The sequence below is a fragment of the Pristiophorus japonicus genome, chromosome 21 (genome assembly GCF_044704955.1).
Source record: "Pristiophorus japonicus isolate sPriJap1 chromosome 21, sPriJap1.hap1, whole genome shotgun sequence".
Classification (NCBI taxonomy): Eukaryota; Metazoa; Chordata; class Chondrichthyes; family Pristiophoridae; genus Pristiophorus; species Pristiophorus japonicus.
The window spans coordinates 4,925,871-4,950,931 of record NC_091997.1 but is presented as its reverse complement, the minus strand read 5'-3'; the positions used below and the strand labels follow the sequence as shown (position 1 = coordinate 4,950,931).

At 45.3% G+C, this 25,061-nt stretch overlaps 1 protein-coding gene across 1 annotated transcript in view; it reads left to right on the top strand.

Annotated features, from left to right (window-relative positions):
* The window catches only part of znf385c (zinc finger protein 385C), a 545,533-nt gene that overhangs the window by 412,081 nt on the left and 108,391 nt on the right, over window positions 1-25,061 (top strand). The window contains exon 3 of the mRNA XM_070863987.1: window positions 557-699. Coding sequence (XP_070720088.1) covers window positions 557-699 — 143 coding nt within the window. The remainder of the gene's footprint in view (window positions 1-556; window positions 700-25,061) is intronic.

Sequence of the window (25,061 nt, the reverse complement as noted above, 5' to 3'; positions counted from 1 at the left end):
GTGCAGATACACAACACAGATGAGGCCCAGAAATTAAAATCTCTGAAATTCACACTGCCGAGACCAAGGGGGTGTGGCACTGACCTTACGCTCCATCCGCCCAATTACTGCTCCAGGTTTAAATTGGACCTTCACTCTCTCGGTTCAACATGAACTATGGCTATTCGGATAGGTTATGGAGGTAGGTTTGCTTCAGATAAATCCAAAATGTGAAAAGAGTTCTTGTTTCAAAGTTCAGGAATGCAGTGCCAAGTTTTGCACGCTCACAAACAGGTGTCTGCTTTCACTTGAAGCTCAGGAATGGCATACTCCATGGGGAAATTCATTTTGTTTGAGATATGTTCTTGAAATAGCTCGTGACATACTTTGAAAAGGGAAGGCTCACCTGGCATTGATTTTGCCAGCAAACCTTTACTTCAAAATGCTAAATACTGAACAATTATTTCAAATCTGCTGCTGAATGGGTGGCATGTGCTGTGTATGTGCTTTATAAGCTTGGCATAGTTAGCAAAGCAATTATAATTAATCACTGTATCTTCCTTCTGTGTTTCTGCAGGTTCCACAAGCCAAAACAATAGTCTTTTAGCATCCTTACAGCTGCAAGGACGAGTCATGCAGCCAGCTCTCGATATCAAACACTTCCTCCCTTTTCGACTAAACACCCCGTCCCCCGTTGGATTATTTCCCAATTTCAACACAGTAAGTGCTATTATAGTTTGTACTTTTTCATTTTTAAGAACTGTAAAGTGCACAATGCTTAATACAGCATCGAGGGGGAAAAATGAGTATCTGCTCTTTAATCTGGCATCTGAAATGCACAGTAAGTAGTCTATAAAGCTCCTGGGTTTATAAGGGACCACACCTCTACCAACAGATTTAGGGGCTGACACTGGGAAAGCTGCCCCTCCTTGCCTGTTGCTCTAAAACATACTGGATAATATGGACCTAAAACAAGGTCACCTGTCAGACAAAAAGAGTTATCTTCATCAGTGGTACCTTCAACAGGATTTTATAGACGCTAGTTGATGTGAGCTGCATTTGGCATCTAGTGTTTTGCAGGCTTGAAATGTTTTCAGAAGATCAATTTGTTTTAATATAAAGCACTAAAGTAAGAGCAGTAAAAACTCTACCCCAGACTAGGTTTGAAAAGTAATCTCAGCTTTGGGACTCGATTTTGATCCTATCATGATGGGATGAAAGTCTTTTCTCTTCATCGGATGCAAAGACTCTCCATGAAATAATTTTGAATACATCAGCCCAGTTCCTTTGGGTGATTGACAGCAGAAAATTGGTCACAGTTTTGCTCTGAATTGGCAGCTTCACTCAAGGAGAGCATGAAGGTGGTTGGTGGCTGACCTAGAAAAAAATGCATTGATGAAGTTGGAAAACCCAAAATTGAGATTAATGAAAATTGTTGCAGGTGAGCAACAGTAACAACTAGCCTGTACTATACCTAATCTGGGAATACATGGTCTTGACACTATGTTCAAAGTGGGGTCCGTGTACCAATCCCCAGCAATAATATCCCTTATTTCAAAGGGTTTCAAACTGCGATTTTGACCCTTGGGATCTTGCCATTAGATTTCCATTTGTACTAATGAAAAAAATCCTCAATTGACACACCAATTTTCTTTGGACAGCTGACACCATCCTCTGGAAGTTAGGATAGGGGTCTCTGGACCTGTGTTCATATTTCAGCAGTCCTCAGAAGTACTTCAAGATTTGCAGGAATTTCCCACACAGAAAAGTTTGAAAACTACTGCCCTACCTTAGCATCAAATTCGCCAAATAAATCACTTCCATTTCCGCAAGTTATAAATCACTAAATGGTTTCATTGCTGAGGTAACTTAGTATACAACAGGATTTACAGTTTGACTAAGTGGAGTACAGATTTTAATTGGCAAGTAATTGAGCCACTGATTCTGTAAAGGACAGCCAGTATGTTACACAAATTCCACTTGATAAATGGTCACTGCATGGGGATCTGGAGCCAAAACCATGACTCATTTTTCGCCTTCCTTAGCCTCGGATCCTGAGGCCAATTATAACACTATTACCTTCACTATGGATGAGATTATCTAACTCAGCACAGACCTGGAATAAAACATGGGACTTTGAAATAACTGAAATAATAGCTCAGTTCCACACCAATGTTCCCTGTAATTATATTTTTGAGCCCCAGATCCTTTAACTGGCTGCACAGCCCATTGAAATTTCCGCACATGCGCAGTTATTTCCAATGAAATTATGGTGAGCAGCCTGTGTGGGACCTCCAGACCGCTGCACAGCTTGGAGGAAATGCTCGCTCCACACTGGGCAGTGTCTTTACTAATCAAGCCAGCAGTAGAACTCCCAGGGACTTTTGTTTTTACCATTGATTTTATTGCACTCTTCCACCCATTCTATAATAGTCTGGCAGCAATTTCTTTTTAAAGGTACTTTACAGGATATGAATTCACTTTTCTTTGAGAGACTTGTATTGGGTACACTCCTGCTACCTGCCAGTCTGATGGATTACAGCTAGCTTCTGAGAAGACACAGAGAAAAATTTGAAAACTACTTTCCTAATCATCATCATAGGCAGTCCCTCGGAATCGAGGAAGACTTGCTTCCACTTGTCGAATAAGTCCTTAGGTGGCTGAACAGTCCAATACGAGAACCACAGTCCCGTCACAGGTAGGACAGATAGTCGTTGAGGGTAGGACAGGTTTGCCGCACGCTCCTTCCGCTGCCTGCGCTTGCTTTCTGCACGCTCTCAGCGATGAGACTCGAGGTGCTCAGCGCCCTCCCGGATGCACTTCCTCCACTTAGGGCCGTCTTTGGCCAGGGACTCCCAGGTGTCAGTAGGGATGTTGCAATTTATCAGGGAGGCTTTGAGGGTGTCCTTGTAACGGTTCCTCTGTCCACCTTTGACTCGTTTGCCGTGAAGGAGTTCCGAGTAGAGCGCTTGCTTTGGGAGTCTTGTGTCTGGCATGCGGACAATGTGGCCTGCCTAGCGGAGCTGATCAAGCGTGGTCAGTGCTTCAATGCAGGGGATGTTGGCCTGGTCGAGGACGCTAATGTTGGTGCGTCTGTCCTCCCAGGGGATTGTAGAATCTTGTGGAGGCATCGTTGGTGGTATTTCTCCAGAGACTTGAGGTGTCTACTGTACATGGCCCATGTCTCTGAGCCATACAGGAGGGCGGGTATTACTACAGCCCTGTAGACCATGAGCTTGGTGGTAGATTTGAGAGCCTGGTCTTCGAACACTCTTTTCCTCAGGCGGCCGAAGGATGCGCTGGCGCACTGGAGGCGCTGTTGAATCTCGTCGTCAATGTCTGCTCTTGTTGATAAGAGGCTCCCGAGATATGGGAAATGGTCCACGTTGTCCAGGGCCGCGCCGTAGATTTGCTGACTGGGGGGCAGTGCTGTGCCGCGAGGACAGGCTGGTGGAGGACCTTTGTCTTACGGATGTTTAGCGTAAGGCCCATGCTTTCATACGCCTCAGTAAATATGTCGACTATGTCCTGGAGTTCGCCTCTGAATGTGCACAGACGCAGGCGTCGTCCGCGTACTGTAGCTCAACGACAGAGGTTGGGGCGGTCTTGGACCTGGCCTGGAGATGGCGAAGGGTGAACAGGTTCCCACTGGTTCTGTAGTTTAGTTCCATTCCAGCGGGGAGCTTGTTGACTGTGAGGTGGAGCATGGCAGCGAGAAAGATTGAGAAAAGGTTTGGGGCGATGATGCAGCCCTGTTTGATCCCGGCGGCCATCACAGTGATGACAACATGGAGCTCTGCACACCAGGAATGCATAATCACATCTTCTGCCATCTGGCAACTTCCCACCCCCAGCCTCCCCCTCTCACTTTCTAAACCTCCCCTAGCCCTAATAGACCCTAATAGGGAGTCTTGGACACTTAAGTCCCTGCTCTAAACCCAATGAATTTGTCAACCCTGCGAATCCCACGGGTTCGGGCCTACCTCAGGCTTCACCATGCCACCCATCAGCGACGACGCCCGGCGAGCAGATGAGCCTCCGACCACGCGACTGGGATATCACCCTCCCTCCAGCGGCTGGGACATCACCCTCCCTCCAGCGACTGGGATATCACCCTCCCTCCAGCGACTGGGACATCACCCTCCCTCCAGCGACTGGGACATCACCCTCCCTCCAGCGGCTGGGACATCACCCTCACTCCAGCGGCGGGCCTACATCCCTCCAGTAGTGATCAGGCCTCTCCTCGACTACGGCTGGACCTGTCCTTCCCCACTGATGACATGGCCTCTTCTAACTGGTGAGCATAATGGCTGTGACTCTCCCACTCTCCCACTCCTTACTCACCTCCCAACCGCACTCCAGCCGACCACTGACCCTCCCAATGCCTGCCCCCAACCTACCCTTGGACTTTCCTAAATTGACGAGTGTAAAAGCAACCAAAGAAATCACTTCCTTTCCTTCAAATATTTTCATTGCCAAGATAACCTGCTATATGACAGGGTTTACAGTTTGACTAACTGGAGTATAGATTTTAATTAGCAAGTAATTGAACCACTGATTCTGTATAGGACAGGCAGCACGTTATTCACATTCCCCTTGATAAATGGACGTGTTGCATCTTCCCCGGTATGCCTCCAACATCCTGGAGATTTTGTGGATATGTGGCCAAATTCCTGGTGGTGCAGGTTCCATCAGCACGGGAACATCAGCGGCAGGGCGGGCCCTTAAAAGGAGCATACCACTCCAGGGAGCAGCGTGCGTTGCTGCAGGAGGGCAACAGTGGTGAAGGGGGCGACAGGATTGGACATCACCAGTGTCCAGGTTGATGATTGGAGAGTGGGCAGGTACAGCATGTGCAGCGAGGTTGGGCCGAAGGAGCGACGAGTGATCACAGAGTGACATGATCGGGGCGCAGAAGAGGCGTGAGTTCGGGGCACAGAAGAGGCGTGAGCCCAGGGGCAGCACGGGTCAGCCCACACTGCGATATGTGTCCGCATTAGGTCCATGCAGCAGAGCTGGTCTCCAGTCGTCTTGGTTAACTGCTGCCACTGGACCAAAACCAAGCTCTGTCAAGTCCGTGTGGTGGCTGGTGTGCAACGGTCACCACACGTTAAAAAAATCCACGCACAGGCATCTTCCACCCTTCAATATGCAGTTCGTCGCTGCCATGCTCCACCTCACAGTTGACAAGCTCCCCATTGGATTGGAACTAAACTATAAAACCAGTGGGAATCTGTGCAACCTTCGCTGTCTCCAGGCCATGTCCAAGACACCCCAACCTCTGTCGTTGAGTTACAGCACGCGAACGACTCCTGCGTCTGCGCACATACAGAGGCTGAACTCCAGGACATAGTCGATGTATTTACTGAGGCATACAATAACATGGGCCTTACGCTAAACATCAGCAAGACAAAGGTCCTCCACCAGCCTGTCCTTAGCACACATCACTGTCCCCCAGTCATCAAGATCCACGGCGTGGCTCTGGACACCGTGGACCACTTCCCATATCTCAGGAGCCTCCTATCAACAAGAGCAGGCATTGACGAAAAAATCCAATACCACCTCCAGTGCGCTAGTGCAGCCTTCGGCCGCATGAGGAAAAGAGTGTTTGAAGACCAGGCCCTCAAAACTGCCACCAAGCTCATGGTCTACAGGGCTGTAGTGATACCCGCCCTCCAGTAAGGCTCAGAAACATGGACCATGTACAGTAGACTCCTCAAGTCTCTGGAGAAATACCACCAACGATGTCTCCGCAAGATCCTACAAATCACCTGGGAGGACAGATGCACTAACATTAGCGTCCTCGACCAGGCCAGCATCCCCAGAATCGAAGCACTGACCACACTTGCTCAGCTCCGCTGTGCAGGCCACATAGTTCGCATGCTAGACACGAGACTCCCAAAGCAAGCGCTCTACTCGGAACTCCTTCACGGTAAATGAGCCAAAGGTGGGCAGCGGAAACGTTATAAGGACACCCTCAAAGCCTCCCTGATAAAGTGCAACGTCCGCACTGACACCTGGGAGTCCCTGGCCCAAGGGGACCGCCCTAAGTGGAGGAAGCACATCTGGGAGGGCACTGAGCACCTCGAGTCTCGTCGCCAAGAGCATGCAGAAATCAAGTGTAGGCAGTGGAAAGAGCGTGCGGCAAACCAGTCCCACCCACCCTTTCCCTCAACGACTATCTGCCCCACCTGTGACAGAGACTGTGGTTCTCGTATTGGACTGTTCAGCCACCTAAGGACTGATGTTAAGAGTGGAAGCAAGTCTTCCTCGATTCGAGGGACTGCCTAAGAAGAAGAAAGTGCATACCCAAACAGTTTATGGGAATATGGAGGTACATGGCCATCTTCCTGGTAGTCTGGTTAGTATGTAAGCTTCCATGCTGTCTGATGCATGTGATCCAACTTTCTAGCTTTCTGATTAGTAAATGCCCCAACTTGTATGCAACTGATGGCTAGTGGCCTTGAGTAGAGGGAGTTGCATCCATTTTTATTAGTGCATCTGTGCGTCATGGTGGTCTAGATGTGGGGATGGAACCTCATCTCTGGTGATATAGAGGAGTGTGAGTTTTCATTCCTGAGTGGGGAGGGGATGCATCCAATTCCTAGCAGTCTGGATGGGGATATGGTTGTTCTCCCCATCAAATTGGATGTGGTCGACAATTATATCAATCCTTATCCTTGATAGGCATAAGCACTTACTGCAATGCAATGTAAAAGATCTAAATGCTGTTCTGTATGACATTGACGCATTACTATGCAAGACACCGGATGCACATTTAAACAGGAGCTAGATTAAGGAACACATCTGCCATTAATGTTTTCATCACAAACAATTATCATTTTGCCTGTGACCTTGTTCTGAAAGATCTCCTGTATCTCTTGTTCATTACCACACTATTGTTTTTTTCCGATAGTTGCAGTTGCAGTAGCCACAGTTGAAGTGCCCAGAGGCAGATGGGCAGGTGCTGAAAAGTGGTAGTGGGAGACCGTGAAGATAAAATAAATAAAACTACTGTAAAAATCATCCAAAAATTAACATAAAGTATAATTTAAAGATAAAACTTGCCTAAAGAACATACCTAATGAGAAACCAAGATAGAAGACAGAGTTCCTGAAAATCTCTAGAAGGACAATAAGGGTATTGAAAAAATAAGGAAAGATGAGAAAGATTGTGTGCTGTCATCACTTTAGCCTCATCGTACAATTCACGATTATTCTGCAGATTTATAGAGGAATTAAAAGACTAGCTAGCCAATAATGAAAAACATAGGCATGTGTACCATGCAAATAATAGGTTTGCCAAGTGACAAAAAGCAAATGAGTACAGTAGTGATTGGAATAGTAATGGTCCCAATACAGCTTTGAGTTCATTATTGTTACTATATCACCTTGACAGGTTATATCAGTGTTGAGGCTGAATATCTATGCTGAGTAGGGTTCTAACTAACTAACAGCTAATGAAAAATGTAATTCAAGCATCTGAGAAATCATAGTGGGGCTTTACAACCTTTTAGCCACACACAGTGTTGCTGTTGTACCACCAGTGATCTCATTTTTATTAGAAATAAAAGTGTTATTAGAAATAAAAAAATTGGGAGAGTGAGCTTTATCTCATTGCTGCCGCAAGGTAGCATAAGGTAGTGCTGATTTCCATTTCTTTTGCTGACAGCCAGGAGTGTCCAAAGGCAGACAATATGACGTGTGGCAAGCATTGCACAGTCTCTGAAATTTCGCATTCTTCTTTCACATCCCAGATATCGTGCACATTTTATCCATTGTGGGGAAGGCTGAAAGACTGAGTAAACCTGGCTGCTATTCAAATCCCGAGTGCACAACCAACTGGGCGACCGAGCACTGCGTAAAAATTGAGCACTTGAAAATAACATACGGGAATATGGTTAAAAAAAAACGATCAAAATTTGAAGTATTTCATCTGCTGTGAAAATATTGCCAAACGTCCAGAATAAAAATGTTGGCAACCATTTCTAGAAGCCCGTTTAAAGAATCTTTCCCCGTCGTTGATCAGATGAGACCTTAAGCTGTGGCTCCACTTATCTGTTCAGGTGGTCATAAACGATGCCAGGGCACTATTCAAAGAAGAGCAGGAAAGAAAGAAGAGGAAGACTTACAGATGTCTTTCATGACATCAGCACTTTACAACCAATGAAGTATAATTGAAGTGCAGGTAGTGTTGTAATGTAGGACACGCGGCAGTCAACTTACGCACAGTAAGATCCCACAAAAGGCAATGTGATAATGACCAGATAATGGCCCAGATTTTCCGGGGCCGATGAGCGCACACACAGTGAGTACGCAGCCGTAAGTACCCTGTAGGTTCTGGGTTTCTGCGTATAATGCACATGCGCGAAAACCCAGAACTTGGGATCTGTCAAGTTTCAGTTTGACAGATTTACCACATCCCTGGGAAATGGACATTCGCTGGTGTTTAAATATTCAAATAATTTAATTTTAATTACCTTTAAAATTAGTTTAAGTTATTTTTAGCAACTTTAAAATTATTACATTTATTTTTTTAAAAATTACATTTTTGTTTTAAATATTTAATTAAATTGTATTTCATGTAATGATTTATTTTTATTTATCTGGTGTGTAATTGTGTTTTTCGGGGATTCCTGTTCATGCTAATGGGGATTTCATACGTAAATTAAATCCCCTTAAACATAGTGGGAATTCCCCTTTTTGATTGGTTGGGCCGGCCCACATGATCCCAGGGGAGCTTGCGAACAGTGTGCGCTTTTACGCAAGTGTATGGGTGGACCTCTGGGACCATCAGGTATGTTTGTACTTTTCTTGCAGTTCGGAGGCCGCAGGAAGCCTCTGACCGCAAATTCAGGCCCGATATGTTTTTGTGATGTTGGTTGAGAGACAAATACTGGCTAGTATCTTCTGCGAAATAATGCCACGCGTTCTTTTATTTCTTCCTGAGAAGACCTGATGGGACTTCAATTTAACATCTCATTTGAAAGGTGAAATCTCTGACGGTGCAGCACTCCCTCAGTACTGCACTTAAGTGCCAGCCTAGACTATGTGCTCAAGTCTCTGAAGCAGGCCTTGAACCATCAGCCTTCCAACTCAGAGGCAGAAACATTACCCACTGAGCCACAGCTGACAACTGGAAAATTCTCCGTGTCCAGGCCAACATTCTTCCCACAACCAACACACCGAACAACAGATTATCTGGTTACTCAGCTCACTTACTGTTTGTGGGATTTTGCTGGCCTATCACATATGCCTATATAGTAAAATTGACTACATTTCAAAAGTAATTCATTGGTTGTGAAGCAGTTTGTGACATCATGAGGTCATAATAAGTCACTATATAAATGTGAGTTAGGTTTTTCTTTTTTTAATAATAATAATTGTATGATTCTCAAGGCAGCAGATTTCAAAATGTTCTCACTTTGGCATCTAGTGTAATAAACAGAATCCAAACCAGGAAGTATAAATTAGAATTTTTAATTCATTGTAAGATTATGAAAAGAAAGCAAAATAAAGTGAAGGAAAGAAAGATGGGATTAAGAGAGAGATAAAAGAGACAGATAAATCTCCATCAATAATTAGAATGTGAAGGAATGAGAGACCACGGGGCCAAAATTCAGCCTCCCAAAATAGCCACTTACCGCCAGAAAGCGGCAGTTAGGCGGCGGAATTGCGTAGCCGCCAACTTCCAGTCCAATGGCCGCCACGATCGAAATTCATCCCCGGGGACTTTTCTGGCAGTCCCAGTTTCCTTCCCGCTGCTGCCGACTGCCTTAAGCGCGTTATCAAAGGGCGCACCACTGCTCTCCCACATCTCCATGGCACCCCCTGCGAATTTTGGTGATAAAACCCATGATCTGCCGCGCGGTGGCCCCGACAGCTTTTTCTGACAGTGCACCTTGTGTTCTGTGTGTGTGAGTCACGGCAGCGCAGCGGTCCTTCAAGGGGAGGGTGCATTGCCGCAGCCGGCATGTTTTTTTTTTTGCCAGCCGAATTCCCGATCGGCCGGACAGTTGTGGCCCCGGGTTCGGCCGGGCCGCTAACAGGCCGCCTGGCTCCCCCTCTTAGGTGCCAGGCTGTTGGCCCGGCCGAAACCCTCCCTGGTGGCCCAGTGGGCCGAACCTAAATAATCGCTGTTTCTCTCCCCTTTAAATGAGGGGAGAGATGTGGTGACATACACGCGCTCTGACATCATTACTGTCAGCGGTGGCGACCCCGCCCTGCCCCCACTTCCGCCCCTCACCAGTACTTACTGCCGCACTTCCGCCCCCATTATGACCGACTTCTGGTCCGCTCCCAAAAAATTGCCAAAGAGCTGAAAATGGATCAAGAGTCCGCCTTGTCTGACGCGACGGTAAAAACACTTGGAAAACGGTCAGTGCGGCAGGTTTCCGGTGGGATGAATTTCTACCCCCACATTTGTAAAAGTTATTTTTCAGAGCGATTGTTTGACAGCAATTAAGATTTATCACGGTATTAAAAATTCACTTACACCTGAATGCACCACCCCGAACTTTATCTCGCGTGTTTGGTGAGTAAGTACCGCAATTTCTTGTCCTTCATAGATTTGAATGGCGAATCTGTTGACAAGGTACCGGTGTAGCTTGGGAAGGAGCAGGGTCAATTGGACAGCAACTTCCTGGTTTCTGCATTTAACTGCGCATGTCCGGACACCGGAAGTTGCAGTCTGATTTACTCCATGATAACGGTGAGCGTTGTATGCAAAAATCTGGCCAATAAGTTGCAATATTTCATTAGACAAATAATATAATGCCATTAATTCACCTATGATCATTTGTCCTGAGAAGTATGTGGTTTATGGTATAACGACATCTACTTTGCTACAGCTCACCTGAGTGCAGCACAGACATAATAAAGTGATAGTTATCTTCAGATACATTTAAATTGTTTAACTGACATACTCTGTTATCTTAGTCTATTGCCTTCAGTCTTTCCATTTTTATGCTTGATATGTGATAAAGATCTTTGTTCTATGGAAGCACTGTAAAGCTTCCACCAGTCCAGAACTTTGCTAAATTTAATGTCTTTTAAAAAAAAAACTTTAGAACTCCTGTGACATTACTCACATGTAGTCCACTGGCCAGGGAGTGAAGCTGTCAGGTGGGTAATAAAGCATGGAGTGGGAGCTGAAGGCCGTTAGGAAATGTAACATGGAGCTCGAGAGTTGGGTGAACTGGAAGCTGAAGTGGGACATGAGACCCAAGGGATAGAGACGGGTCAGTTTCCTGTCAGCTGGTAACTGGAAGTGGCAAACACCTGGGCCTGAAGCAGCTATAAATGTTGCTGGAGCTGAGACTGCGAAACTGGGGCCAAGAAGAAAGGTATTCCTAGGGCTAAGAGCAAAAATATACGCATTCCTGGGTTTAAGGCCATTCACGTGACCGAGCTAGGAGCAGAGGCATTCTTAGAGCAGAGGCCAGGAGCAAAAGTGTCCCTGTGGCAAAAGCCATGAGCGAAATCCCTTGGGTTGGGGCTGAAGCCAGGAGCAGTGGCTTTCCTGGGGCAGAGGTCAGAAGGTGATACTGAGAGCAGAGAGATTCCTGAGACAGACTGAGCAGGGAGATATCAACTGGTTGAGGCTGGGGACAGGGACAGGTTTGGATCTGTATCAAAAATAGCTTATTTACACTATTAATGTTTATTAATATTACAAGCCCTTGTTTATAGTTCGTTACATTCGTTTTCCTTTCAAAAGTACCTCAAATATAGCTCAAAAGACCCTGCTTTACTTTGTTTATTGTTATATGTTAAAAATACAACTTAACATAGAAACATAGAAAATAGGTGCAGGAGTAGGCCATTCGGCCCTTTGAGCCTGCACCACTATTCAATAAAATCATGGCTGATTATTCACCTCAGTACCCCTTTCCTGTTTTCTCTCCACACCCCTGATTCCTTTAGCCATAAGAGCCATATCTAACTCCATCTTGAATATATCTAACGAACTGGCATCAACAACTCTCTGAGGTAGAGAATTCCAGAGGTTAACAACTCTCTGGGTGAAGAAGTTTCTCCACATCTCGGTCCTAAATGGCCTACCCCTTATCCTTAGACTGTGACCCCTGGTTCTGGACTTCCCCAACATCGGGAACATTCTTCCTGCATCTAACCTGTCCAGTCCCGTCAAAATTTTATATGTTTCTCTGAGATACCCTCTCATTCTTCTAAGCTCCAGTGAATATAGGCCCAGTCGATCCAGTCTCCCCTCATATGTCAGTCCTGCCATCCCGGGAATCAGTCTGGTGAACCTTCGCTGCACTCCCTCAATAGCAAGAACGTCCTTTCTCAGATTAGGAGACCAAAACTGTACACAATACTCCAGGTGAGGCCTCACCAAGGCCCTGTACAACTGTAGTAAGACCTCCCTGCTCCTATACTCAAATCCCCTAGCTATGAAGGCCAACATGCCATTTGCCTTCTTCACCGCCTGCTGTACCTGTATGCCAACTTTCAATGACTGATGTACCATGACACCCAGGTCTTGTTGCACCTCCCTTTTCCTAATTTGCTATCATTCCGATAATATTCTGCCTTCATGTTTTTGCCATCAAAGTGGATAACCTCACATTTATCCACATTATACTGCATCTCCCATGCATTGGCCCACTCACCTAACCTGTCCAAGTCGCCCTGAAGCCGCTTAGCATCCTCACAGCTCACACCGCCACCCAGCTTAGTGTCATCTGCAAACTTGGAGATATTACACTCAATTCCTACATCAAAATCATCGATGTATATTGTAAAGAGCTGGGGTCCCAGCACTGAGCCCTGCGGCACCCCACTAGTCACTGCCCGCCATTCTGAAAAGTACCTGTTTATCCCAACTCTCTGCCTCCTGTCTGCCAGCCAGTTCTCTATCCACGTCAATACATTACCCCCAATATCATTTGCTTTAATTTTGCACACCAATCTCTTGTGTGGGACCTTGTCAAAAGTCTTTTGAAAGTCCAAATACACCACATCCACTGGTTCTCCCTTGTCCACTCTATTAGTTACATCCTCAAAAAATTCTAGAAGATTTGTCAAGCATGATTTCCCTTTCATAAATCCATGCTGACTTGGACCGGTCATAGAAACATAGAAACATAGAAAATAGGTGCAGGAGCAGGCCATTCAGCCCTTCTAGCCTGCACCGCCATTCAATGAGTTCATGGCTGAACATGAAACTTCAGTACCCCCTTCCTGCTTTCTCGCCATAACGCTTGATCCCCCGAGTAGTAAGGACTTCATCTAACTCCCTTTTGAATATATTTAGTGAATTGGCCTCAACTACTTTCTGTGGTAGAGAATTCCACAGGTTCACCACTCTCTGGGTGAAGAAGTTTCTCCTCATCTCGGTCTTAAATGGCTTACCCCTTATCCTCAGACTGTGACCCCTGGTTCTGGACTTCCCCAACATTGGGAACATTCTTCCTGCATCTAACCTGTCTAAACCCATCAGAATTTTAAACGTTTCCATGAGGTCTCCTCTCATTCTTCTGAACTCCAGTGAATACAAGCCCAGTTGATCCAGTCTTTCTTGATAGGTCAGTCCCGCCATCCCGGGAATCAGTCTGGTGAATCTTCGCTGCACTCCCTCAATAGCAAGAATGTCCTTCCTCAAGTTAGGAGACCAAAACTGTACACAATACTCCAGGTGTGGCCTCACCAAGGCCCTGTACAACTGTAGCAACACCTCCCTGCCCCTGTATTCAAATCCCCTCGCTATGAAGGCCAACATGCCATTTGCTTTCTTAACCGCCTGCTGTACCTGCATGCGAACCTTCAATGACTGATGTACCATGACACCCAGGTCTCGTTGCACCTTCCCTTTTCCTAATCTGTCACCATTCAGATAATAGTCTGTCTCTCTGTTTTTACCACCAAAGTGGATAACCTCACATTTATCCACATTATACTTCATCTGCCATGCATTTGCCCACTCACCTAACCTATCCAAGTCACTCTGCAGCCTAATAGCATCCTCCTCGCAGCTCACACTGCCACCCAACTTAGTGTCATCCGCAAATTTGGAGATACTGCATTTAATCCCCTCGTCTAAATCATTAATGTACAATGTAAACAGCTGGGGCCCCAGCACAGAACCTTGCGGCACCCCACTAATCACTGCCAGCCATTCTGAAAAGTCCCCATTTACTCCTACTCTTTGCTTCCTGTCTGACAACCGGTTCTCAATCCATGTCAGCACACTACCCCCAATCCCATGTGCATTAACTTTGCACATTAATCTCTTGTGTGGGACCTTGTCGAAAGCCTTCTGAAAGTCCAAATATACCACATCAACTGGTTCTCCTTTGTCCACTTTACTGGAAACATCCTCAAAAAATTCCAGAAGATTTGTCAAGCATGATTTCCCTTTCACAAATCCATGCTGACTTGGACCTATCATGTCACCATTTTCCAGATGCACTGCTATGACATCGTTAATAATTGATTCCATCATTTTACCCACTACTGAGGTCAGGCTGACCGGTCTATAATTCTCTCCCTCCTTTTTTAAAAAGTGGGGTTACATTGGCTACCCTCCACTCCATAGGAACTGATCCAGAGTCAATGGAATGTTGGAAAATGACTGTCAATGCATCCACTATTTCCAAGGCCACCTCCTTAAGTACTCTGGGATGCAGTCCATCAGGCCCTGGGGATTTATCAGCCTTCAATCCCATCAATTTCCCCAACACAATTTCCCGACTAATAAAGATTTCCCTCAGTTCCCCCTCCTTACTAGACCCTCTGACCCCTTTTATATCCGGAAGGTTGTTTGTATCCTCCTTAGTGAATACCGAACCAAAGTACTTGTTCAATTGGTCTGCCATTTCTTTGTTCCCCGTTATGACTTCCCCTGATTCTGACTGCAGGGGACCTACGTTTGTCTTTACTAACCTTTTTCTCTTTACATACCTATAGAAACTTTTGCAATCCGCCTTAATGTTCCCTGCAAGCTTCTTCTCGTACTCCATTTTCCCTGCCCTAATCAAACCCTTTGTCCTCCTCTGCTGAGTTCTAAATTTCTCCCAGTCCCCAGGTCCTGTCACTACTTTCCAAATGCGCTGCTATTTCATCTTTAATAATTGATAATTGATTCCAACATTTTCCCCACTACTGATGTCAGGCTAACTGGTCTATAATTCCCCATTTTCTCTCTCCCTCCTTTTTTAAAAAGTGGTGTTACATTAGCTACCTCCAGCCCATAGGAACTGATCCAGAGTCTATAGAATGTTAGAAAATGATCACCAATGCATCCACAATTTCTAGGGTCACTTCCTTAAGTACTCTGGGATGCAGCCTATCAGGCCCTGGGGACTTATCGGCCTTCAATCCCATCAATTTCCCTAACACAATTCCCCGCCTAATAAGGATTTCCTTCAGTTCCTCCTTCTCATTAGACCCTCGGTACCCTATTATTTCCAGAAGGTTATTTGTGTCTTCCTTTGTGAAGACAGAACCAAAGTATTTGTTCAATTGGTCTGCCACTTCTTTGTTCCCCGTTATAAGTTCACCTGATTCTGACTGCAAGGGACCTACGTTTATCTTCACTAATCTTTTTCTCTTCACATATCTAAAGAAGCTTTTGCGGTCAGTTTTTATGTTCCCAGCAAGCTTCCTCTCATACTCTATTTTCCCCCTCCTAATTAAACCCTTTGTCCTCCTCTGCTGAATTCTACATTTCTCCCAGTCCTCAGGTTTGCTGCTTTTTCTGGCCAATTTATATGCCTCTTCCTCGAATTTAACACTATCCCAAATTTCCCTTGTTAGCCACAGTTGAACCAGCTTCCCCATTTTATTTTTACTCCAGACAGGGATGTACAATTGTCGAAGTTCATCCATGTGACTTTTAAATGTTTGCCATTGCCTATCCGTCAACCCTTTAAGTATCATTCACCAGTCTATTCTAGCCAATTCACGTCTCATACCATCGAAGTTACCTTTCCTTAAGTTCAGAACCCTAGTCTCTGAATTAACTGTGTCACTCTCCATCTTAATAAAGAATTCTACCATATTGTGGTCACTCTTCCCCAAGAGGCTTCGCACAACAAGATTTCTAATTAGTCCTTTCTTATTACACATCACACAGTTGAGGATAGCCAGCCCTCTAGTTGGTTCCTCAACATAGTGGTCTAAAAAGCCATCCCTAATACACTCCAGGAAATCCTCCTCCACCGTATTGCTACCAGTTTGGTTAGCCCAATCTATATGTAGATTAAAGTCACCCATGATAACTGCTGTACCTTTATTGCACGCATCCCTAATTTCTTGTTTGATGCTGTCCCCAACCTCACTATTACTGTTTGGTGGTCTGTACACAACTCCCACTAGAGTTTTCTGCCCTTTGGTATTCCGTAGCTCCACCCAGACCGATTCCACATCATCCAAGCTAATGTCCTTCCTTACTATTGCGTTAATTTCCTCTTTAACCAGCAATGCTACCCCACCTCCTTTTCCTTTCTGTCTATCCTTCCTGAATGTTGAATACCCCTAGATGTTGAGTTCCCAGCCATGGTCACCCTGGAGCCATGTCTCCGTGATGCCAATTACATCATATTCGTTAATAGCTGCCTGTGCAGTTAATTCATCTACCTTATAACGAATACTCTTCGCATTGAGGCACAGAGCCTTCAGGCTTGTTTTTTTAACACACTTTTTCCCTTTAGAATTTTGCTGTAATGTGGCCCTTTGTGATTTTTGCCTTGGGTTTCTCTGCCCTCCACTTTTACTTTTCTTCTTTCTATCTTTTGCTTCTGCCCCCATTTTACTTCCCTCTGTCTCCCTGCATAGGTTCCCATCCCACTGCCATATTAGTTTAACCCCTCCCCAACAGCACTAGCAAACACTCCCCCTAGGACATTGATTCCGGTCCTGCCCAGGTACAGACCCTCCAGAATGTACTGGTCCCATCTCCCCCAGAACCGGTTCCAATGTCCCAGTAATTTGAATCCCTCCCTCCTGCAGCACTCCTCAAGCCCCGTATTCATCTTAGCTATCCTGCTATTTCTACTCTGACTAGCACGTGGCACTGGTAGTAATCCTGAGATTACTACCTTTGAGGTCCTGCTTTTTAATTTAACTCCTAGTTCCCTAAATTCAGCTTGTAGGACCTCATCCTGTTTTTTACCTATATCGTTGGTACCTATATGCACCATGACAACTGGCTGTTCACCCTCCCCCTCCAAAATATCCTGCAGCCGCTCCAAGACATCCTTGACCCTTGCACCAGGGAGGCAACATACCATCCTGGAGTCTCAATTGCGGCCGCAGAAACATCTATTTATTCCCCTTACAATAGAATCCCCTACCACTATAGCTCTCCCACTCTTTTTTCTGCCTTCCTGTGCAGCAGAGCCACCCAAGGTGGTGAATCTGTTTTGGAGGGGGATGACCGCAGGGGACCCCTGCACTACCTTCCTTCCATTGCTCTGCCTGATGGTCACCCATTCCCTATCTGCCTGAGTAACCTTTACCTGCGGTGTGACCAACTCACTAAACATGTTATTCATGACATCCTCAGCATCGCGGATCCATGCGCAGCTCCAGTGCCACAATGCGGTCTGTCAGGAGCTGCAGCTGGATGCACTTCCCGCACACATAGTAGTCAGGGACACTGGAAGCGTCCCTGACTTCCCACATAGCACAGGAGGAGCATGACATGGATCTGGGCTCTCCTGCCATGACTTAACCCTAAAATTAACTTAATTTGGCAACAATGTCAAAGGTTACCTACTGATAAGGAAAGAAAAAGAAAAAGAAAAAGATTAAATACTCACCAATCCACTAGCCAATCACTTACCCGCTTGGCTGTGACGTCACACTTCAATTTTGTTTTATTTCTTTGTTTTACCTTTGGCCTCGATCTCCTGAACTGTTGCTCCTCCTCCCGAGCTCCGCGCCCTTTTATCAGGGCCTCGATCTCCTGAACTGCTGTATTAACTGGTCCTAATAATGGCTTTGTTGGTTTTGTTTCATCACCAGACTGGGGAAGGAATGAAATTTGCAAACAGCAAGCCATCACATTCTGCGAATGGTCATTCTTACTGGCAATCAATTTTAAAATACAAAAGGTCCATCTGCAGTCTCTTGCATGTCAACATTTAATTAAGAAAACGTTAATATGAGGAATATCGCAAGACCTTTATGATACATTCTTTTGGTTGTTGGTAAATGGATAATTTTCAGATTGTGGTGATATCAGTAGTGGTGTTCCCAGGGATCTGTACTGGGATCTCTTTTGGTTTAATTTATGTAAATGAATTGGACACGGGCACAGACAGGAGCATGCTGATTGAGGGATATAACAAACTGGGGAATGTGGACAGATTAGCAAAGTTAGATGATTGATGCAGTTCACTGCAGAGAAACATTAAGCTGTACATTTTGAGAAAAAGATCAGTGAACAGAAGAATACCTTAAATGATAAGACTGTTAGCAGAGTGGAGGAACAGAGAGATTTATGGGATGCAGATACATAAACCTTTAAAGGTGGGAGTGCGGTAGAAAAGACCATGGCCGGAACTTTCAACTTTAGTGGGGGGTATAACACAGGCGGGAGTGGATCGGCTGCCCATTATACATGTATATAATTATATTTTCTCCCATTCTGTAGATGATGACATATATTTCCCCACTCCGAAGCAGAAGGTAAACTACTCTATAAATGCATGCTAAAAGGAATGACAAAAGCCTGAGTTGAATAACTTTTTATTTTTTCCTCTCTCCTTCCCTGTGAGAAACCAACTCACTTCTTAAGGCATCTCTCTGTAGCCAAGATAACAAACTTGCTGTGTGGACATTGCAAGCCCAGAACGCTAGTCTTCCTGGCGGAGTACATTGGCATACCAATCTGTTATGCCAACACACAGGCCTGTTTATTTCGATACATTGAGCTGTTTTATGACAAAAGATTTTGAAGTACTTGCAATAAATGTTTGTCATAAAACCATATCTGAATTGTTGCCCTTCCTTTTCCAATATTACTAAGTGCAACAATTTGATAATTTGACAAATTCAGACTGAACCGATTTATTGTTGAGAATATATTTAGCAGTATTTGTTAACTAGAAAATATATTTATGTAAGATGAGTGAAAGGATTAATTAGATGGATTGCAAATGGTCTTTCCTGGTCCTGTACATTCCTATGTTTCAATGTCAGGATGCTGCCAAAACAAAAGGGAAAGCCTTGACTATGAAGTAGTTTGTACGATGTAACATCCTCGGGAACAAATCATATCATCTACAAAAATTCAGAAACAGAGAGATTATGCAGGACTCTTGTAAAATAAATATGGTCAGATCTTAAACATTGGTGGTTGTATACAGCTTAGTCAAAGTCCCACCTGAAAACATTCATGTCAGTTATACCCAGAATGCTTTGTGATACTACTTTTACTAAATCACCCTGAAATTTAGTATCCATCGTGAAACTTTTCCCAGCCATCTTTTCCCATTGTTTTCCTTTCCCAGACTTTTTGTCCCCTTGTTGGAATCAGGGCCTGGCTTACCAATACCCATACCAGTGTCAATGTCAATATCAATACTTTTTAGTATTTAGCTCCAAATGGTGTCAGGTGACACCAATCTTCTAATCCCCATTCATTTGCAGCTAATTAATCCCGTCCATTTCAATCCTTGCACACTCCAATTGCTGCTAAAGTGTGCATGGTAGTGGGGCTTTATAACCTCATTAATCTCAGCTCCTTAAATCAACCGGCTTTGCAGAAACCCTTCGCCCATTTTAGCAAGTAAATACGCAGGGACTGTTCCCTTGGGACCCTCGCAGCAAACTCCTACCGAACAAAATCCCGCTCCCGCCAGCCAGCCACATCATCATTCCCGCTGGATCTGGGTGAGAATCAGCCTTGTAGCATTCACATGAGGCCCGGAAGTTAAAATGGTCCGGGCTTCACACCAACGCTTGCCGCTCGCTTCAGCCCAGACCCCACACACCGCAATCCTGCCCAGAGTTAAAATCGGGGCTAATGAATTTTTAAAAAATATATGACACCAGTCTTAGCTCAATGGGAGTATTAAAGATGTTAACTGCAAAAAGTTATTGAGAGACATTCAGTGTGCAACTTAATTCAACAAAAAGGTCTGTCCGGCTCATCTGTTTCGGATAGGCCAGAGTGACATCCCAACATCATAACCACTGAAATAAATATCCTAAGCACTACATACTGTCGAGGCCACAGATTCACCGTGCAGTCAGTCTGGGGAAGTTGCAAGCTTTCACAGTTATATTCTATCTCAGTGTGTTGAAAATTGTGATTTTCTTGCAGTCTTTTCATGAAATTCTAAACTAGCAATTATCCTTTCTCACATACTTTTTATTTTTATGATCCTCTCATCCGTTTGGGTTCCTTTCCCCCTGAAATGTATTTGCTTTATGGGTTCTTTGCTTAAGAATTCATAGCAACACATTGCTATTAATAACTAGTTGGTTTATTATCAAAGGTTTAACAATCACACTACACATTACAATTCATCCACCAGGCTCACAACCACTTGCCTCATCGTGCATCCCCCAAACCCAACTGGCTGGGGTTTTATTGAGTCTTGTGAACATCATGTGACTGGCTAAACCACTCACAACTCAACTGCTCAATCAACCTGTGAGAATACTCACAGGTGCATATATTACACCCTCCCCATGGAATGCAGCATCCTGCTACCCGAGAGGGCAGGTGACCACTGCCCAGGCCTCTGGCACAACTATCCTGTACTCCTTTCTGAAAGCAGCCCACATTGACTCAGTATGTGTGTCTCCCAATCCAGTACTGGGCTGGCTTCCTGTCATTCCCACTGTCTCGTGATCAACAGAGCTTGGGAACTCAGAAAGATGAGGAGTCATAGGTACCAATCAGGGTGTATTGGTGCCAATAACACAACTGTTACTGAGGCTGTAGCTTAAAAAAAATAAGAAAACTGAATCCTGAAGATATCAAAAAGCAACCCAGTTTTAGGAGTGCATTTGAGCTGGAAGAAAACATCAAAAGAAATCTGCCAAGAGGCTGACTTGCTCTTTGTGAAAGAAGCAGATTAACCCAGGGGCTTGACTCTGAACTGCATCTACTATCATCCTTTCATCGTAATTAGTTTTACCAGTCATTAACTCTAAGCATTGAGCTGCAACCTCATTCTGAAAATTGTTCTTGCTGTGGTATTTAGCTTCATCACGGATAACACTGTGGAGCTTGTCTCAAAGACCACCTGCACACAGGTATATAGTTACCAGTAAATGAGATCCGAACAATGTATTATTGACTCGGACTCAAATCTGTAATAAGAAATCGCAGAGGGCATGTTACCTTTTGGTGCTTGTTTTGAGATTTGTGCCGGTGGTAAAACTAAATAAATTTTTATTTTGTAATAAATTACAGTGCTTTGTGCCACTGAAGGTTTATTTGGGCCCTTGCTTTAATATCTTTTCAGTGCACTTTGCATATTGCAGCTACCAAAATTATACACATTGCCGGGGGGAGCAATGTCCTTACATGGAGGAGGAGATTCTAATAAACATTTGACCCTCTGTAGTAGGGCTGAGACAAAATAAAGCTGGATAAATATTTGTGAAGTATTTTTATTTACCTATTTAAATATATACTCAGGTTAATGGCATGGTGCCACATGGTTGTGGCACATGAGTGAAGCCCATACACCAGCTAACTACAGATTACGCGAGACACCATTAATGAAGATTTCATTCTTCACTCACTGCAGAGTGGCATGTCACAAAATCCTGCACCAATCTCCACACTAAATAAAAGCATGCCACTATCTCTGTACGCCACTGAATAATATCAGTACTTGATTATTAAGCTAATGCACACTTAACCCTACCTGCCAGTAAAGACCACCAAACATCAGTCTCGTGGGTGTTTACTATGAACATGTTTTGCTGCAAATAACAATGTGGGAAGATTTCCACTATTTGCTATTTGTAACTAAATTGTAAATGCCAGCATAAAGAACATGTTTGCAATTTTCTTTCTAAAGAGCTTAAATGTTTTCCCAATTGTTATTCTTAATGGATTTTTTACCCTGATTTGGCTAGTTACTATATTGCAACGATGATGTCAAAACAGCTACATTTTACCAAACATTTCTGAGCGTGTTTTTCATAATCTCACCCCAAATGTTGGAAACTCCCACCAAATTCTGAATGCTTGAGAAATGGGAGGTGAAGTAACACAGCAAGTGTGGGCTGATTTGCCAAGCAGCATCAATAGGAAAGCATTGATGGTAATTATCAAGAAATGCTGTTGAAGCAAACAGTATAAATGGGTTCAAGAGGCAATTACCTGTTTCTTATGAAACAGAAGGGTGATATGAAAGTAGGTAGCTGGAGTTGATCTGTGAAAAAAAAATGGGCTTTGGGCCTAGTTGAATTTCTTCCTATCCTTAAGAATTCTAACGCTCTTTACTACTGAGCTCGTAACTATGCAAGAGAGGGAGGGCATTAATAGAAAATGTCCTCAAGCTTTGTTTATCAACCACTGACTCACATGATTTGGTTTCATGAGGGACAGATGATGTTGTCCAGATTTTTAAAATGTTCTTTCACTTTCCATTTAGCAGTGGGAGGATGTGCTTGAGCCTTTACATTTGCTGTCCTTGCTTTTCATTCTGCTGCTACATGGTACATAAGCTTGAGTGTGAGAGATTATTTTTCTGTTCGTGCTGCTCTGCTTGTGTGAGTTGTGCCTGAATAAACACATCTGTATTTTTAGACCAAGAAGTCTAGAATCTCAACTAACTACGTCACAGATGATGGCTATATTCTCTGGGATCCTCCAGAATTAATATTTAAAATGACTTTAAGCGAACTCAGTTTAATGCAGCATTCATACAGTACAATATTTAATAAATCTTTTACAGCTGCAGTCGGTCTTCAAAATACAACTGTTCCTTATAACACTGTCTCAGTCAGGATGCTGTTACTTGTTGGATGATAATTGTTCCTTTGAACTTCTGATTTCATACCTCTGGCATCTGACGATGAAAGGGCCTAGCCACTACAAGTGTTAACCCAGACAGTGCTTCAAAGTCCTTTATATATGTGTTCTATAATACACATGTAGAGCTGATTCTAACCAGATAGTTTTGATTTTTCTTGTTTGAAGCATGTGCCATCTTTCCCTCTTGCTTCTGTAATGCTGTTGGTGTTTTCTTTTTCTATGTTACATGATTCTTCATGCACCAACTTTAATAGACTCTGGCAGCGAAGCAGGCAGAATACTGACACATACCAGTTAGCCAAATGTAGAAGGATGCGTTAATTTGCAACACCTAAAGCTCTGATTGGGCCCCCTTGATGACAGGTCCTGATTGCTGATTGGTCCCCTTGGAGGATTAGACATACCGAACAGTTTTTCTTTGCAAAGTGTAATTCGAGCCATTCTGAATGCGACTCCAGATAGAACAGAGCTCACTTGGAACAGACAGGGCTCACTCTCACGGGTTAGACCTTCTCCCATCACCCCAAAAGGTTCCTGCCCCCTACCGCCCAAGTTCCTGACCTTCTTCCCCCACCTCGGGTTCCTGACCTCCCCCTGCCCAAGTTCTTCCCCCATGGATTCATGACCTTCTCCCCCAACAAGTTCCTGACTTCCCCCCCCCCCCCACACCCCCAGCCCTGCCCTCCGCCATACATGGGGCATTTATGTGGGTCACGGATTATTAACAGGTCTATTGGGTATGAACCGAATAGTGACAGTGTCGTGACCTCTGGATTTCGTCCAATCTTACCATCTGGATCACGTTCTCGCTCTCAACCCTCCCCCCCCCCCACACCCCCACCCCTTTAGACCTGGATCATATTCTTCCATCCCCACTATGCTCTCTGTACTCTTTACCCTCCCCCCCCCAATCGAGTTCCTGACCTCTCTCCCCCCCCCCCCCCCCACCCCCTCCCATCTCCCTCTCTCACCGTCCAATCCCCGCTTTCGGTCTCCTTCCAATCCCCTCTCTCTCACCGATTCCCCTCCCTTTCCCCCTTCTCCGATCTCCCCTCTCCCCCTCTCTCTCTGATTCGGCCCTTTTTCCCCGATACTACCTCTCTCCAAACCCCCTCTCTCTCCGATTCCCCCCCTCTCTCTCTCCAATCCCTCCCCTCCCCCACCCCCCGTCCCTCCCACTCCGATCCCTCCTCACTCTCGGACCTCCATATATCTCTCTCCGATGCCCCCCTCTCTCTCTCAGACCCCCATATCTCGCTCTCCGATCCCCCCTCTCTCTCTTTCCCTCTCAGACCCCCATATCTCTCTCTCCAATCGCGCTCTCTTTCCCCCCTCTCTCTCTCTCCATTCCCCCCCATCTCCAATCCCCTTCTCTCTCCAATCCTCCCGTCTCTCCCACTCCAATCCCCCTCTCGCTCCGATCCCTCCTCTCTCTCGGACCCCCATATATCTCTCTCCGATTCCCCACTCGCTCTCTCAGACCCCCATATCTCGCTCTCCTTCCCCCCTATCTCCAATCCCCTTCTCTCTCTCCAATCCTCCCGTCTCTCCCACTCCAATCCCCCTCTCTCTCTGATCCCTCCTCTCCTTTTCCACTTCCGCTCTCTCCCTCTCTCTCCCATCTCTCTCTTCCATCCTCCCCTCTCCCCCTCTCTCTTTCTGATCCCTCTCGCTCTCTTTCCCCAATCCCCCTCTTTCTCTCCCCTTTTTCTGATTCCCCCTTTCTCCGATCCCCTCCTCCCCTCTCTCTCTGAGTCGCCCCCCTCTCTCTCCGATCCCCCCTCTCCCTTTCCCCTCTTTCTCTGATTCTCCCCCCCCTCTCCAATCCCTCCCTCTCTCCCCCCCTCTCTCCGATTCTCCCTCTCTCTTCCCCCCTCTCTCTCTGATTCCCACTCTATCCCCTCTCTGATCCCCACTCTCTCCCCTGTCTCTCCAATGCCCCTCTCTCTCTCCCCTCTCTCTCTCTCTCTCTCTCCAATCCCCCCTCTCTCTCTCAGATCTCCCCTCTCTCTCTCCCCCTCTCTCTCTGATCCCCACTCTCTCTCTCCCCTCTCCAATTCCCCTCTCTCTCTCCGATCCTCCCTCTCTCTTCCCCCCTCTCTCTCTCT